Source organism: Castor canadensis, chromosome 7 (genome assembly GCF_047511655.1).
Source record: "Castor canadensis chromosome 7, mCasCan1.hap1v2, whole genome shotgun sequence".
Taxonomy (NCBI): Eukaryota; Metazoa; Chordata; class Mammalia; order Rodentia; family Castoridae; genus Castor; species Castor canadensis.
This window is the reverse complement of record NC_133392.1, coordinates 78926426-78943553: the sequence shown is the minus strand read 5'-3', so window position 1 is coordinate 78943553 and position 17128 is coordinate 78926426. Positions and strand designations below refer to the sequence as shown.

The window sequence follows — 17128 nt, the reverse complement described above, 5'->3', positions numbered from 1 at the left end:
TTACCTTTGGGATAATTTGCTCGTGTTACAATGAAAAGTGTGAAAGAGTAGTCTTCCTTTCTAAAAGTAATCTGTACCTTTTGAAAATGACAAAGAGTTTTTATCACGCTAATTGGTGTCTCAGGAGAAAAACAGACTACACAGTGTGTAAGCCCATCAGTCTAGGCTAACAGTTTGAGCAAGAGGCAGGTTGACCCTGGGTGTCTGCACCTCACCCCCATGTACCGGCTTTCAGCTCTCAGTGGGCTCACGGGCTCCCCCTGGTGGCTAAGAGCCACCACACATCCTGAGCAATGTGAGAAATGAAGGTGCTTCCTCTCCTCCAGTGTCTCTCTGTCCTCCAGAGGGTGTGGGAAGCCAGTGTATTTCCCTAGGAGGGCTGACTTGTCCCCTCTCCAAAGGCCTGGAAGACCACTGGACCCTGGAGTGAGTAGTTGGCCCCAGGGCCATCTCCATCCCTGGGAGCTACAAAATGCTTCTCCTGCCCTGGTGCCACCTAGGTCCCTCCTCCTCCTTGCTCCAGCAGCAAGTGGCAAAGAGTGTGACTACTCACAGGAGTAGACGAACTTAGCGTGAAGGGAAAGGAATTCTGCTAGGCAATTCTGTCTTCAGCAGCTAGGAACACTGCCAGAAGTCCCTTCCCCAACTCTTTATTCAGTTGGTGGGAGGGGGCACCTTCTCAAGGATCTATTAGCCTCCTTCATATCAGGGGATATCTGCAGAAGAACCGAGAGCCCAGGGGTTCCCTCACCTGTCTTCGCCGCCCCCATCCGCAGTGTGGTTTCTGAGGATTCACTCATCAGAACAGCCTGGGGACATTATTCATTCTCCCTATTTTGCCCATGAGAAAACCATAGAATAAAGAAACTAAGTCACCAACTCAAGGTTATCAAGTCAGAAGAAGCAGAGCAAATAGTGTATGCTGTGTCTCATTGTGTGAGCCAGGCTGTCATTTGGACTCAGAAGAGGGGGCTCACTATGAACTGTGACAGCAGGAAACCACTCAGAAAAGCATTACCCTCTCAGAAGCATGCAAAGACAGTGCCCACCACAAGGCAGGGAGGCTGGGGAGACAACATGGAGCCAGCATGCTCTTTACAGAAACCTTTATTGGGGAGGGGTCAGAATTCATGGATCACAGGGAGGTGCAGGTAGAGACTTCTGAGGATGCTGCTGGGGCGGGAGTGGCAGGGCACAATTGTGGCCCGGCTGGGCTGCCCAGAAGTCCAGCTTTGCACACTGGAGCTCTGGTGCCCATCCTGTGATGGTCTTGCCAGAGAGCGCCCAGGCACCCTGGCTTCACAGAGCCTCTCTCTGGGGGCCCCTCTGGCCTTGCTGCTGTTGATTTGTCTGTATGCATTCTGGTGGCCAGGAGAGGTGCATGTTCCCCTGGGCAGATCTCTCCTGTTTGGCTGTTTTTCCTGGGATTCCCCAAAGAGCCAGTCCAGAGGGTCAGCAATGCCAGCAGAGGGCAGTGTGGGCTGCTGGTCACTGAAGCAGGGGCTGCTGTCCAGTAGGGTCGAAGCCTGATGGCTCTTCCCACTGGCACGGGCTATCCAGGGGGATCTGTTGGGTTGGCCCCTGGCTGTAACCTTGTCCAGCACAGAAGTGGGCTGTGCCAGCTGACAGATAGACCTCACATAGTCATCCAGGCTGGGGGAGGCTGGCGGCTCCTGCCCAGGTCTCGCGGGCAGCATCTCCTCTGAGGTCTCCCGAATCGTGGGCAGGTGGTCTACAGATAGCAGAAGCTGGGACCTCATTGCTAGTGATGAAACAAAGGCAGCAACCTGTTGACTAATAGAGAACAGGTGGTGAGGGCTTGCTGTGCCATCCTGACACCCCTCCTGTGTCCCCTTCTTCATTTCAGGCTGCATGGGATTCACTGCCCCAAAATAATGTGAAATCCACAGACCTGAGTCCAGGGTTGGGACTCCGAAGCTCTTCCCTCCTTCTTACATTAAAAACCCACATGCTTAAGACTTTATCATTACTGTGGTTTAAGAATGTGACAGATGAGAGACCCCCCCAACTGCATGAATGTGGAGTTCAGAGGAAAACCAGGTTTAGAAGAAGAATCTGCCACTTCATCACCTTCAGACCTTTGGCAGAGTCACCTCTCCAAGCCTGGAGGGATGTTGTAGGAAACACATGCAATAGGACCTCTAAAAAGTTCTTTGTCAATTCAAAGCCTTTGTAGACATGGCTGTCGTCACTATTATAATTGCTGTTAGTGGCACTGCCCTGGTCTCTACCCTACAATGAGGTGTACCATACAGGCTCAGAATCCCCCTCCAGAATAAACACAGCCCTGGGTTTTGTCTCAATGCAGAGGGCCTCTGTTGTCTTACCTGTAGCTGAGGAGCGTGGGGGCAGCAGGAAGGCTGGACAAGCAAGGACAGTCTAGTCGGAAGGAAGCCCCCAGGAAGCTCCCTGGAGAGGTAGAGATGTGTCTGCTGTTGGCTCACTGGGAGGAGGGACCTTGAGGACAATGTTCTGTGCTGGTGTCCACAGCAGAAGGCTTTTCCCTGTGATCTGCAAACCTTCAGCACTGTTAGCTGCTTTTATACCTTTCCTCTAGCCATCAATTATTGTCACAAAGGCTAAAAATAGCCGTGCTCAGGAAGGCTGTCAGAGGAAAACAGCTTGGTAGGCGGGGCCTGGCCTGGCTGCCAGCCTGGAGCATGTGTTTGTGCCTGTGGGAGGCTGGGGAATGTTTACACTGCAGGGCGGAGTTGCAATGGTCACCTCTCCTGGTTACCAGGAGAGGTGCTCCTGGAGTCAGGGGCACCACAGGCAGCCCAGGGTCTACCACTGGCCTGGAAGTGTTCCTTACTGTGTATTACATCAGTGCCTCATGACTCCAGGAACTAGTTTTTGCTGAGTCCTGGGCCTGCACCTGTGAGGCTAGGCTGGGTCCTCAAGTGGCCTTAACAAGACATCAGCCACCCAGGATGAGGCACACCTCACCTTGGACTAGGATTAAAGGTAACCTGCTGGGGTGTGGTCCTGGTCTTGCAGCTTCCCAGTTGGGGGACTTTTCAGGGAGAATTTGTTTCTTTACTTATTCACCAGATATGTAGTGCTACTCTGTGCCAATGACTACTCAGTGCATAGCAAACATAAAGTCATGGCCCTCTGAAGCCCGTTTCCCAGAAAGAGAGACAGTCAAGTTATCAGTGGACAGGTGCTGTGGCTTCATGTAATGATGATAGCTACAGAATCTTACACTTCGCATGCCTCTCTGGGGTTAGCAGTACTACCAGGTAAGAGACCCAGGTTCTGGTCCCACCTCTGCCTGTGCACACTTCCCCACCTGTGTCCAGTAGTCTGTCAGACCCCACTGACCTCAACTGTCCTTTGATTTGATCTGAGACCACTGCAAGCTAACAGGGCGTCCCCTCCATTCAGATGGGACCAGACTAAGGGAGGATGGAACCACTGTGGGGGCATAGGACATTCACGTATAGGGACATCCAGCCTAAATCCTCTCTGTCCAGCCTATACCCACACAGTTGACCCTCCAGCCTCAAAGGCAGCACCTGTGCCTCAGCCCCTGGTCCATCCACAGCACCTCCCTCCATTCTCCCAGTCCCAAAGAGTTCCTCCTCGTCCCCACTTCATTGCAAAGTTCTCAAATCTCCCTCCTATGGGATCTCTGAAGGCCTAATTTGACATGTCCAACCTGCAGCTCCACCCCTTGTTCCTTACCCTGCATCCTTCTCTGAGCTGTTCCTCACACAGGTGTTGATTAACCTCACTCACCACGCCTCCAGGAGCCTCCTGGGTCTCTTCTGGTCTTGGGAAGCAGGGAACACTTGCCCAGGTGTGACCAGCCACCTGTCCTTTTCAGCTCTCCTGGGCTGTCTTCAGGCCACAACCCTACTGCCTTCATGCCCCTGCCTTTGCTCAGACAGGTTCTGCTGTCAGGAACACCTGCTCACCTGTCCTCTCCATCCACACTTTTATCCACATTCCAGGACCCACTACATAAGCATCTTCTCACTCCCAGCTCCTTCTGTGTCCAGGTGTGAGCCCCTTATGGCTGAGTTGTGTCTTCTTCATGTGCCTCTTTTTAGAGCCTAGGTGGGGCTGAAAGGGAAGTGGGTCTCAGTGAAGGAAACATCTGTATGCTGAGATGTTTCAGGTGGGCAAGAGCTAGAAACAGAGATGCCTGAGACCACCATGGAGGAACTGAGCCTCACCTTGGTTTCTTATCCTTCCCAGGGACCTTTAATACCATCATCAATGCCAGTCTTTCCTGTATGGGAGTTTAGTTTTCCATCTGAGCCTGAGTAACATCCCTGAGGAGCAGTGTAGCTCTGGTACCTTCTAGTTTGCTTTATTTTTAGCAAATAGTCATATCAGAAATCTGTGCATATTTTTGGTAACCTTAGAGTAGATTTTCTCTGATGACAGGGTGTTTGAAACTTGAAAGGATTACTGACCATGAGATCCACACTATAAGTGCTGCCTCAGACTCCTAGAGGGACGAATGATGGTTGCCAGGGGCAGTGGGGAGGGTCAGGATATGGGGGTTGATGTTCAATGGTATAAAGTTGCAGGTTATGCAAGATGAACAAATCCCAGAGGTCTGCTGGACAACAGAGTGAACAATTAATCCTGCACTGTGCACCTAAACATCCTTTAAGTGAGTAGGTCTCACGTTAAATGTTCTTACCACAAAAATAGACAAGTAGCTGGGTGCCAGTGGCTTAATGCCTGTAATCCTAGCAACTCGGGAGGCAGAGATCAGGAGGATTGCAATTGAAAGCCAGCAAATAGTTTGCGAGATCCTATCTTGAAAAAACCCTTCACAAAAAAGGGCTGGTGGAGTGGCTCAAGGTGTAGGTCCTGAATTCAAACTCCAGCACTGCAAAAAAAAAAACAGTACATCAATAAAATATTGGATGAGACAATAAAGAGACTGATGGTCAACGTTACTGTCTGTGGGGAGAGGGCACAGTCAGGTTCTGACAGGTGTTTTGAGTGTTCAAATGATGACACCCAGCCAAGCCTACTCATGAGGTGATTGGCTGATACAGAGAGCCTGGGGTGGCCATTTGGAGACAGGCCTGAAATAGGTCAGAAACACAGAATCAAGGACATGAGTGATGCAAGCCAGAGCCAGTGAGGTGCCTGTAGAGTGCAGGACCCCACGGTTCTCAAGTTGGATGGCAGGTTATTTTATCCATACGCCTCAGGAAACCAAAGTATGTCAGGGTCACAGAATGAGAGCTATTGTACAAATATTGGTGGGGGACATGAGACAATGTTCCAATAGTGTGAGCAAAAAGGCCAGTTGTAATTCTGGGGTGTCTGAGCCTAGGAAAGTGGGGACTGATGCTGTCTGGAGGTACAGGGAGAAGGGCAGGCCTAAGACCCAACTGGAGCAGCGTCCTCTGCCCTGGTGGGCATGGATCCAGAAGTTGCTGGTGACCGTGGCACCTCTTGCTCAGGTGCAATATGGGCAGGAAGGTGCCCTGCATGGCACAGGAAGCCAGGTTATGCTTCCCTAAGATGCACTTCCTCACGACAGTGTGGACGTGCCTGCCAGACAGCCTCAGGGTGTGACACCAGACTCAGCAGCTCCAGCTTGGCCCTGGCCATGCCTCTGGCTAGGCCTGGACTGAGTGCTGGAAGGCATGCCTCAGGTTTCCTCCCACCAGGCCCTGACCTCATGGTACAGAGCACGTAGAGGCTGGTGGCTCTTCCCTGGTGGACGAGGTGTGTGTCTGTGTCCTGTCCCTCCCTGAAGGGGCACAGGAGGAGTAGGCAGGATTCCTGCTGTTCTGGGAAAGGAGGCTAATGTGTGTGGGTCCCCCAGGAAGAAGGGGTTCTGATCATCGAAGGGCTCCTGAACATTGCCTGGGGACTCAGACGACCCATTCGACTCCAGATGCAGGATGACCAGGAGCGAGTGCACCTGCCCTCCACTTCATGGACACCCCTACAGCCCAGCTGCCCCCTGTGAGTGTCCAAAGAGGGGGATGGGGCCATGGTGGGCTTCCATGACACCTTTCTATTGCTTTTATTTTAATGTAGGTTTTATTTGTTTTTATAAATGTATTAGAACATAAGATCAGATGTACTTTACTACTGAGAAAATGTTTTGATCAGAAGGACTTGGTTTCCTAACTGTCTTACATGACCCACTGCCTACCCGAAAAGGGCAGTTAGTCTGAGTTTTGCTTGCTTCTGACATAGTAGCTCCTTCTCAGATGCAAACATTCGGAACTTTGCCCCCTTGAAAGATGCAGGCAAAAATGATGCTGTGGAAGGATTTAGCACATTGACTCACCAGCACATTTTCAGTGTCCAGGGTCACTCAGCAAATTTTGAGCAAATTCAGAACATACAGAAAGACTTCTTGGAAATACAGCAAATGTGACTCATGTTCCCTCCCCAAGGTAAACACAGTGCCAGGCACCATCGGCAGTCACAGACAGTGGTCCATGTGTTCCCCAGCACCCTCCTCCCTGCTCCTCCCCAGTGCTACAGGCTATGTCCCATTATGCTCATTCCTTCTCCAGCCAGACACCGGCTAACCTGGCCTAGGGTCAGTCCTGCCAAGAGGCCTGGAGGTTGGACCCTCAAGGTAGTCTGTGCCCAGCTTCCCACCAGGCCCTCCCTCAGGAAGCCCAGCAAGCAGACAGCTACACAGACCAGCCTGGCTAAGCCTGGTGCCCAGGGCTGCATGGGCTGCATGCAGGGTCTGTGTGATACAACACAGCATGGCCACCTACAGCTACAGGGCCGAACTCCTGCTCCTTCCAGCAGTTGCTGTGAGAAGCTTTCGCTTTTCTTTAGTTGTTTAAAATACAGTCAACTCAGCTTGTCCTGCTTCTTGCCTGTGTCCTGCTCTAAAAGATAGCTGGCCTCTTCTCTTTAACTTGAGTTACCTTCCTCTGCCAGCAGTCACCTGAGCACTGCCGTTGTCTGTTTTCAGAAAGGACGCCACTCCCCAGGATGGCACTGCCAAGGAGACAAGTGCTCAGCCTATGCACAAGACTGAGAGTTCCAGAGACAGCTCAGGTAAACAGAGCTCAGGAACTGCCCAGACCCTGTCTCACCCCAAGAAGAAAGGGAGTGGGGTGGCTCCCAACCCTAGCATCCAAGGAGCAGTTTTGTAGAACAGCCAAGAGTGACTGCATTTAACTTAGGAGCCACTCATGCTAAATGTCCATTCCATGGAGGCACTTTATATATGTTCTCATTTATTCCCTTTGTGGAAAAGGAAGTAGAGGCTTACAGAAATGTCTCAGTGTGTCAGTGGCATGCTATATAAAGGAGGAGCCTCAGCAGAGGTCACAGTACCCTTCTGTCCCTCAGCTTCCAGAACCTCCTCCTCATGTCCAAGATCTATGACCACGCACCTGTTCTCTTTCGTCCCCATCCCTCAGCATTCAGTGAAGGACCTGCACCAGGGTGCTTTGAGGACAGGGCTGGCGTCCCAAAGACCTCACTGGATGCCATGGGACACACTGTAGTGTGACACAAGTTTTGCCATCCAAGCTGTACCCCAGCCTCCAACATAAGAACAGCATTGCTGCTATGGTGTGCAGTGTTATACAGGACTCCAGGAAGCCTCACAGACCAATGGCTGCTAGGGTGGAGACAGAGCATTTTCTGTTACCACTCTCCAACCCACCATTCTCTCATCCATTTTTCTCTGCAGGGCCCTTGGAGGAGGACGAGGAGATCCCACAGCTGATGCGGACCAAGAGTGATGCCAGCTGTATGATACAGAGGAGACCCAAGTCCCGCACCCCTGGCGAGGCTCAGCGAATCCGGCGACACCGCTTTTCCATCAATGGACACTTCTACAATCACAAGGTGACATCCCTGCCTGGCCTGTCCCTGAATTCTGAAGTGGAGAACACTCACCGTCAATCCCCACTGTGACCCTTTGAGAAAACTGTTGTCATCTCCTCTAAAGGCTCTGGCGGAGAAGAAATACCCTGCCACAACCACATCACCACACCACTCCCACTCCTGACCCATGCTTTTTCTACCCACACTCACTGCCCATCCGTTCTTCACTTGTGTGGATGTTTGGCAAGTAAGCTCAAGGTAGACAGTAACAGCAAATATATGTTTAATGAGGCCATTTCTATGAGGTTTCCACCCGAGCTGTATTCCATGGGAACACTGTGTATCTAGTTGTCCTCACTGGGTCAGTTGTGCCTGATAGTCGAGGTATGCCTGGGGGCACGTGTGTCTGTTCCCAGGGAACCCGGGCAGCTCCTGATTCCCAGCACCCAGCCTTTTGTGCAAGTGTGCATTGTACTGACCTTAAGGAAAGATCACCTCCCCCCCATTTCATCATAAGCAAACAGAACTGTAAGAGGAGGAGGTGATTGTTACTATAAATGGAAAGAGCAGCAGTCTGGGAGAGGCTCTGTGTGGAGTATCCTGTGACAGGATGTATTCCTTGCCACCCTGAGGAATGAAAGTGGAGGCTTCCAATTTGAGTAGCTGCCTTACTTGATAGAAGAGGGGAAGTATTTAGGGTCAGAGCTGAAGGAGCAAATAGCCCAGGTCAGGCTTTCTGGGACCGTCAAATCTGCTATCGGGACACTCCGACTTTGGGATAAAAATTCATTTCTGCAAGCTGAAGGGACCTGATTTTAATCTCAGACTTCCACTCCCCACTAGGTTTGCAGTAAGTGTCAGTGAATGATAGCAGGGGTTCCTTGGCTAAGTCTGGAAAACTTCATACCTATTTGAAAATCAAGTCTTCTTGATAAAGCAATGGGGGAACCAGGTTTGAAGTTAAATAGAGTGTAATAGTACAGAATAGACATAGGACCCCCATAATATGACTTACATATTCTTTAAGTCTTGCTCCAAAAGGGATTTCCTCTATAAAGTGTTAGTAGTTGAATAAATATTGCTATGCTATTTTAAGGAATTATTCAAAAGTTGTCAAAGTACATGTGGGTGAGTTTAGGCTCTTTCCAGTTCTTAAAAAAAAAAGGGTGTGGGGAGTCTTTGCCCCATGACTCAAGGTAGGCTTCAGCTCTGAGACACTGACTTCTAACATCTAGTTCAATCCTAAGAGGTATGTCTGGCACATGGAACCTATTTTAGTCATTCCACAGGCGTACAATGTCTCTAACAGTCTTAACAGAAGACCTTAACAGAAATGAATGTGGCTCTCACCACAGCATTCTAGAAAGGAGCTCCTCAGCCATCCACACACTTGGACCTCAGCCTATGTCCCTAGGAACAGATTTATCTAGATAGGCAATGTGGATATGTCTTTCTAGGCAGATGTCCTACCTTCCAGGACATGAACTAGTATCTTAGGCATTTCAGACAGTTCATTCACATCTGAGTAAGAAAGGGGTTCTCAAAGAGAAACCTTATATGTAAGCCCTCTTTCTTGCCTTCCTTGACATCCATACACAGTTAGCACTCTTAGAAATTAGGGTACAGATTGAGTCACAAGCAACAATTAAAAAAAAGAGACAGAGCATTCCCAGAATCAACTTCCTAGGGTAGGTTTTTCCAGGTTTTACTTCTAAGAACTGTGTACTAGTATTCAAGCAGTCATTTTCCCAGACTTTTCTAATTTAGTGCTGATTTTATTCCCAGGCCCAGTAAAACTTTCTAGCGGTTCCCACTGCTTTGCCCCGGCTAGTTAGGCTTGAATGTAGCCTATTAGCAATGAGAAAGCAGCGTGAAGACCTTTGTTACTACTTGGAGTTAGTTGGTTTCATCTCCAGGAAAGGCTTCATGTAGAAGAAACACTAACAGAGTCTTGTTGACAGACTGTCCGTTCTCTTTGACGAATCCTGATTCCTCTGTTCCCTGTTTCTTGGAAACAGAAAGCCTAAGCCTGCTTTCTGTGTAATGCACAACCCCGAGGCTTTGGGTCCCAGATATGGAGTTGGAAGGGTCCAGTTTGAGGCTCACTGTGGATCTCAACAGACTGGAGACCAGCTGGGGATACTTAGAAAGTCTCTTAAACACCCTGAGCCTCAGCTACCTCCTCAGGAAAGCAGATGCTAGGGGAGGAATATGTAAACTTGAACTTGGTTTAGAGAGCAAGGAAAAGGGCAACTCACAGAAATGGTGCCTCCCACCACCCAGTTTCATGGCAGGCACCAGTATCTAAGAGTGAGAATGTGGGGCTACAGTCCTCTCAGAATGCTTAGTCCTGGAGCTGTCCTTTCTAGATGGAGTATTCTTTAAATCTGACCAGCTATTTTACCTCCTCAATCCTACATTAGCTTTCTAAGAAAAGGGGACTAATTACAGTACTTCAAAGATTTGTTGTGAGGATTAAATCATCTATTGTGTGTCAAATATCTAACAGGTTCAATGGATGGCCAGTGTTTATCATGCAGTGCCCTAGTTAATTTCATATAAAGATGCTCACCACTTAGGATGAGGTTACATCCCAATAAATCCATCATAAGTTGAAAACATAAGACAAAACTGTATCTAACACACCTAATCCACAGAACATCACAGCTCACTGCAGAGTGTCGGTTGTCTTCCCTCATGATTGTGTACTTACTGGGGTCTGTGGCTCACTGATTCTGCCCAGCATTGAGGGAGAGGGTCATACTGCATATTGGAACCCTGGGGGAAAATCCAAATCCAAGGTTTCTACTGAACGTATATTGATTTCTGACCATCACAAAGTTTAGAACAAGCTGCTTGCATGTGGTCTGACTAAGGTGCTTGGGTACGCTCAGCACTATAACATTCACCTGTGTACCCTCTGGGCCTGCCCTGAGCTGCTCTTCTGCCCTGCACAGACCTCTGTGTTCACTCCTGCTTATGGGTCCGTCACCAATGTGAGGGTCAACAGCACCATGACCACCCTGCAGGTGCTCACCCTGCTGCTGAACAAGTTCCGGGTAAGTCTAGCCATAATGGAGCAGCCTTGACCTGGGATGCTAGTGCTTTGCTATTTTGTGGGAGGAGGGCTGGAAAGTCCAGGGCAGCTGCTGGTGATTCCTGGGTAGAAGTCCAGATATGTTTCATCTGCTGAGTGGGCATCCCTGGACTTTAGGCCAAGAGAACTTTTGTATATGACTTGTGACTGTAGTCTGACTTCCTGTGACAGGTGGAAGATGGCCCCAGTGAGTTTGCACTCTACATTGTCCATGAGTCTGGGGGTAAGTGCCAACCAGCTTCCAGATCACAAAAGCAGCAAGTCTGTGTCCACACAACAAGCTTGCCATCTGTGCTTCCTCCCTGAGGGCCCTGGGCTGGCCTGCCTGATGACAGCCTGCAGTCCTCTCCTTAGAAAATCCCACACTTCCAATCCTCCTCCATGCATCTTCCTTCCTAGTCCAAACCCAGGCACACTTGCCATCACTCTAAGAATCCCAGAAAAACTGTGTGAAGCTGCCCTAACCATCCTTTTCCCAAAAAGAACTATTCTCTCACTTGGTGGGCTCAGTTAGGAGAGTGGCGAGTGCATGTCAGGAGATGTGACCTGGATCTGCTACCACAAAATCTACAGGTCCCTCTGCAGCCCTCCTGCAGCAAAGCAGCTAAAAAGGGCTGGCCTCCCAACTTCCACATCTCCTCTGCCCACTCTGCTCCTATCCTTTTGAGCTGGGGCTTTGTTTAGTGACACTGTAAGGGAGGAAAAAGCTTTCCCCTACCCATCTTAGCTTCATTGGTTGTGTTGGAAATTAGGTTAACAAAAGACAGACTCACTAGAGAGAAACAAACAGGTTTGTTAACAGGTGCATCTCATTTAGGCAAGGGTGCTCCAGAACTTGGGTTTACGCAGTATCATAGTGAAAGAACCACTAGCTTTCAAAGAAGACAAAGAAGAAGGGCTTTAAGCATCCAGGGTGGTAGATAGTGGAATGTCCATGAATCTGGGAATCCGTGGAAGAGAAGAGTTGGTTTTAGCAACATTCACTATGTAGATTCTTCTCTCCAGGCTGACAAAGATCTATAGTTGTCTCTGGTGATTAACTTCTATCCCTCCTGATAGAGAGGGGAGGGGTCACCTTGACAAATTTTTGTCCTATTTTTAGACAAGTAAGGAGAGGACAGAGAGCTTTCCTTTTTCTGCTTCTTCTCAGTTGCCTTCAGCTTGACATAACTCTACTAAGGTGGCAGACTTGGGGTGGGCAGCATATCCAGTGAGATCTAAAAAGGTTCCCTGAACCCCTGGAACATCCATTTTGTACCCATCCTGGTATGAAGGGAGGTGATCCTAATGTCCCATGACTTTTTAAAAATTGCCTTCTATTTCAGAGCGGACCAAACTAAAGGATTGTGAGTACCCACTGATTTCCAGAATCCTGCATGGGCCCTGTGAGAAAATCGTCAAGATCTTCTTGATGGAAGCTGACCTGGGCGAGGAAGTCCCTCATGACGTGAGTTGGGCTGAGGCTGGGGGCCTGCTCCTTAGGGAAAGGCTGGAGGCCACATGGGATCTCCAGAGGGCTCTGAAGGTGACCTTGGCCAGAGCCATCTTGGGTGATGTCTCCTGGGGCACCATACCATCCTGAAGGACTCCAGCCCTCTGTCCTCCTGTGTCTACCAGCTCCATAGCTGGCTTAGGGGAAAGAAGAACTGGAGCTGAGAAAACCATGGCCCTGTTCTTTTCCTCTCAAGCAAGAAAAACCTTTTCTCCATTGGAGCATCATTCGTTGTCATTACATTAAAGACCACACAAGGGCTACTTAACTAGGGTCTTGGCAAAGCAGAGAGGTTTCTGAATCTCACTGACAGCCTAAATCTTGGTGAGAAAATGAGTACATTGTTTCCAAACTGCGCAGAAGAGACCTTAGGAATTGGACCCAAAGTAGAAGACCTGGTGGCCCCCACCCCCCTCAGCCTCTTCACAAAGCTGGCATGGCTTCGTCCCATGGTCAAACAATGGCGTTCCCACCACTCCAACCCCACCTCTGAGAACACCGAGTGTGACAATGAAACAGTATTGAATGCTTTTCCTAATATTCAGCTCAGTATTTCCTCCAGGGATAACAGTTGCCTTTGAGACACACACACAAAAAGGCTCCCATTCTCCCATGGCACACAGCAGTGCTGGGGGTAGGGTGGGAAGAGGAACAGTTTCTGAGAATACAGGACGTTGACTGGCTTGACCACTATGGAAGCCATAAGGAAAGCAAAACACATTGTGGGCTTCTCATTTAAAGCACACTAAAATGTTCTTGGATTTTCTAGGTCGCCCAGTACATTAAGTTTGAAATGCCGGTGCTGGACAGTTTTGTTGAAAAATTAAAAGAAGAGGAGGAAAGAGAAATAATCAAACTGACTATGAAGTAAGCAACACTTAATCAGCCAGTCATGAGTCCTGACCCCCAGGACACATCTTTAGGGGACACCTGTGCTGGGAGGGCAGGTGTCTTCCTCTGTAGGTTTCAGGTGTCCTTGCAGTTTGGGAAGCCTGCTAAGCCTGGCTCCCAGCATTGCCCTCTGGTCCCTGCTTTAGTACTGACAGCAAGCTGGGGTGACAGCCTGCCAAAATGGAGGGAATGCCAGTCAGTGTCAGCATCCTCACTGGGGATGCACAGGCAAAGACAGAAGTGCAGCAGCCAGTGGGTCACATTCTGCAGTTCTGTTAGTTAGTGATCCAACTCTGGAAAAGAAACCATAGAGAAAGCTTGATAAAGGCAGCCTCAGTATGGTCCAAGGCCTTTCATTCTAGCAGGAATTCTGAGCCCACCAGAAAGCTGTGCTGATGGGAACTCCCAGATTCAGCTGCTATTTTCAAAAGACCAGTTCATGGGAAAGGGGAGCTGTGTTAGGCTCTGACTGTGTGAGAATAGACAGGCTATAGGTCCCAAAGATCTTCTGTATCTCAGTAAGGTGAAGCATGGAGCAGGACGTGTGAAGGGCATTCGCCAGAGCCCAGGGATGCAAAGGACAGGCTTCTCACTGCAAGAGCCTGAGGGTGGGGACTGGCTTAGATTCTGGCTTCTGACTAAATAACCCTTGGAAAGCCACATTCTACACACACACACACACACACACACACACACACACACACATACACACACAAACCACACCACACACAGGAGCTTCCACCTCTGCAGACAGTCCCCATTCAGTGATTCAACCAGAGGGAACCATCCACTGTGCCATTGGTCATGTCATTGTAGGGTTTTAGAGCTGGAAAAGACCCAAGGATCACCTGGTCAGTTTATTTGGTGTGCAGAGAGAAAACTGAGACCCAAGATGAGGAAGGGGGAAGCACAGGTTATTTATAGAGCCTGGGCCAGAATACTGGTTTCCTGATCCCTTCTCTGCCGTCCTGTCTACTCCAGCACACTCCTGTGTGTCCTGGAGAGTTTGCAGTAGAATCAACACATTCTGCTTTGAAGTTCTACACAGTCTGTAGCCCTGCTGACTAGGGGTCAGCAGGCCAGGCTCTTCCCCCTTCTTAGCTGGGTGGCGGCTGCCAATCATTTGGGAGCAGTGGTCTACCAGACCAGGCATCCATGTACTTCCCCTCAACCCTGGCTCCCGTGCCCATGTCACTGCAGACTTAGTTAGTCCCCTTGTCTGTGTCTCCCTCCAGGTTCCAAGCCCTGCGTCTGACGATGCTACAGCGCCTGGAGCAGCTAATAGATGCCAAGTAGACAGCCAGCACTTGCCTCCTCAATGTCCCCACCAGCAACTGCACATGGAGTCCCAGTAACCCAGCACAGACTGCTCAGTGATCAATGGCCACTCTCATTGATGCAAGAATCCTACACCTGTGCTTCTAAATTGTCTGAAGCCTAAGTACCACCCACATCCCCATCCTTGGATCCATGGTGAGCACACATAGGAAGCAGAGCCAGGCCTAAGGAGCCAGGAAGTTGTTGGCTGGGATCTGTGTGTGAGGCTGGCCTGGGCATTGAGTGGCCCTGAAACTGTGGCACCAGACACATTATATGGCTGGATAACATGACCAGTCCTGTTCACACACCTCTGCTTCTCAGAGAGCAGTATTTGACCTATCCCCTGGGGTGTAGGCTTCATCTGCTCACCCTGTGCCTGGCCCAGAGCCCCTGCACAGCCACAAGCCCATGTCTTCATCATCCATGTGAACCACATGATCCCTGTCCACCCATCTGTTATGCTGCCACTCAGGAACTCTGCTGGAGAGAGCAGAGGCTGCCAGCAGTGGTGTGACGTGCCCTGTTCCCAGCCATCATTAACTTCACCATGGCATCCCTGACCTCCAAATCTCCTTTCATAGCCTAGCACACCTGTGTAGAGGTTAGATCAGGATTAAGACCACCACCTCACCTGCTCTCTGCAGAAGTCAATCTTAACTTCTAAGCAAACCCCAAAGAAAATCATAAAGGAGCTGACTGCAAGAACCACTTCAGCTTAACCAGTTGGGGAGGTGGTCCACATGCTAATAAGGGACACTGCCTGCCTCAGGAAGATAGTGCTTAGGCCTCGTCACCACTGTCCTGTGGACACCTGGTGCCTCTTGCCTTCTTTGGGCTTGAGCGCCTCTCCTTCAGTGGGCCGGAGTGATTCTCAATTCTCCCCATCAAAGTGGGGCAATGAGGAGAAAGGCTGTTTGGGGACAAAGGGCTTTGAATTCCCTGGGGCCAGATAATGACCAATTTTGTTTGTTGACTGATGGAGAATTTCTGGAATGAGAAAGACTGTGCAAAACTATGCAACAGTTTACATCAGTCATGTGGATGTTTGTCTAAAACAGAGCCGTTTGCTCTGTAGACCAAATTCTTTTCCTGCTAGGGTCTGTGGACAGAAGATTTAAAAGAAAGAGCCATAAAGGCTTGCAAAGGTTGGGGAGATTCCATCTGCAGTGCACATACAAGCTTCTCATGGAACAGCCATGCAGTATGCAGCCACCCATCAGGGCAGACTGAGACACATGGATGTCAGGGGAGGCCTGGCTGTAGTTCTCTTGACACTTCTCCCCTTTGGCAGTATAATTTCTTGGGTGCTCAATAAAGGCGGATTGTATTAAACTGAAGAAATGAGAGCCAAGCTTTCCTTTTCTTTTTCCTTCTGCATGTCCACCCTGATCCCCCAGCCATACCCCTACTCTAATCTCAGAAACTTGTACTAAACAGTATATGGGGCCGTGGTTAGCAGAAGAACCATGGCCCACTGCCCTTCACTTCTATACAGAGCCTGGGGATTAGTGCAGGACCTGAGGCAAGACTGCTGTAGAGCACTGAGGCCTACTAGTGACCTGAGCAGTAGTTACCCTGAATTTCAGAATGTTAGCATCAGATGGGCCTCAGGAACCTTCCCAGGCAGGGGCTTAGGAGAGGGTCGAAAACAAATCAAGCAGGGGCTCTCAGGTAATTTTATTCCTGGTATTTACATCCTCAGATTTAGGACAACTGTCTGTCCATTGTTCAGAAGCAAATGAGTAACTATCTTATGCCAGGCCTGTGCTTAGCCCTGGAGGCACAAAGATAAAGTCATGTTACTTCCTCATCAGGACAAGTAAACCAGATACCTGGAGTGTCAGGAGACCAGTCTGACCAGCCAAGCAGGGAACCAGCTAAGCTCCTAGGAAGGAGGCCTAAGGCATAGCCACTATGGCTAAGGCAGGGTGTGTAGCACTACAGGTCAGGAGACAGAGATACTGCCAGCCCAGAAGCAGAACAGGGGCCCAGCACTCAGGAAGCCTGTGACAGCATCAGCCTGTTTGATTGGTTGGTTTTTGCCATTGTTAAAATATTATTTAAGGCCTTTTCAGGTGTCACTTTTGACATAGACATTATCAAAACTAATTTCTGAATATCATAGCTAGGAAAAATCTCTAGGAAAGTGCACATGAAAGGGGAAAATGTCCTTTTTCACAAGCCTCTGAGAGGTTCACAAATCTTCATCAACACTATATTTGCTTTTCAGAGGTGATTAACAGTCCTGCTAAATCAGGGACTCACACACCAGGATTTCAGCTTCAGAAGTGGTGGCTTCCTGCTGCCTTACATGGTTCACAGTATTTCTCATGCTTCTGGGATCTCAGGCAGTAAAGGTATCCAAAGATAAAGTGCATCCCTGCCAGGAAGTGCTGTCTTCTAACAGGACTGTCATCCCAGCCCAGCCCTCAGGGACCAGCGAGAATAACAAACAGTCCAGATGAAATCAGTGCAAAAGGACTGGACTTGGGAAAAACAGGGTTGTTTGTCCAGGA

General features: G+C 49.5%; 2 protein-coding genes across 4 annotated transcripts in view; one reads left to right on the top strand and one right to left on the bottom strand.

Annotated features, from left to right (window-relative positions):
- Window positions 1-15958, top strand: part of Rassf4 (Ras association domain family member 4) — a 30091-nt gene extending 14133 nt beyond the window's left edge. Inside the window, exons 4-11 of one of the 2 annotated variants that reach the window (XM_020181539.2) lie at window positions 5825-5967; window positions 6947-7032; window positions 7676-7833; window positions 10770-10871; window positions 11081-11132; window positions 12235-12356; window positions 13171-13268; window positions 14528-15958. In XM_020181539.2, the coding sequence (XP_020037128.1) occupies window positions 5825-5967; window positions 6947-7032; window positions 7676-7833; window positions 10770-10871; window positions 11081-11132; window positions 12235-12356; window positions 13171-13268; window positions 14528-14588 (822 nt within the window). In that variant the 3' untranslated portion in view covers window positions 14589-15958. The remainder of the gene's footprint in view (window positions 1-5824; window positions 5968-6946; window positions 7033-7675; window positions 7834-10769; window positions 10872-11080; window positions 11133-12234; window positions 12357-13170; window positions 13269-14527) is intronic. The other variant, XM_020181540.2, reaches the window with a different exon arrangement.
- Depp1 (DEPP autophagy regulator 1) lies at window positions 1092-2586 on the bottom strand. Of its 2 annotated transcripts, none has more exons than XM_020181541.2 (2): window positions 2349-2586; window positions 1092-1762 (listed from the first exon to the last, which is right to left on the bottom strand). In XM_020181541.2, exon 2 carries the CDS (start codon window positions 1758-1760, stop codon window positions 1122-1124), a length of 639 nt encoding a protein of 212 aa, XP_020037130.2. In that variant the 5' UTR covers window positions 1761-1762; window positions 2349-2586; the 3' UTR covers window positions 1092-1121. The 2 variants fall into 2 exon arrangements, with proteins under 2 accessions (XP_020037130.2, XP_073935556.1); XM_074079455.1 differs by having other exon boundaries at window positions 1092-1794; window positions 2349-2582.
- Window positions 15959-17128: the final 1170 nt, after the last annotated feature.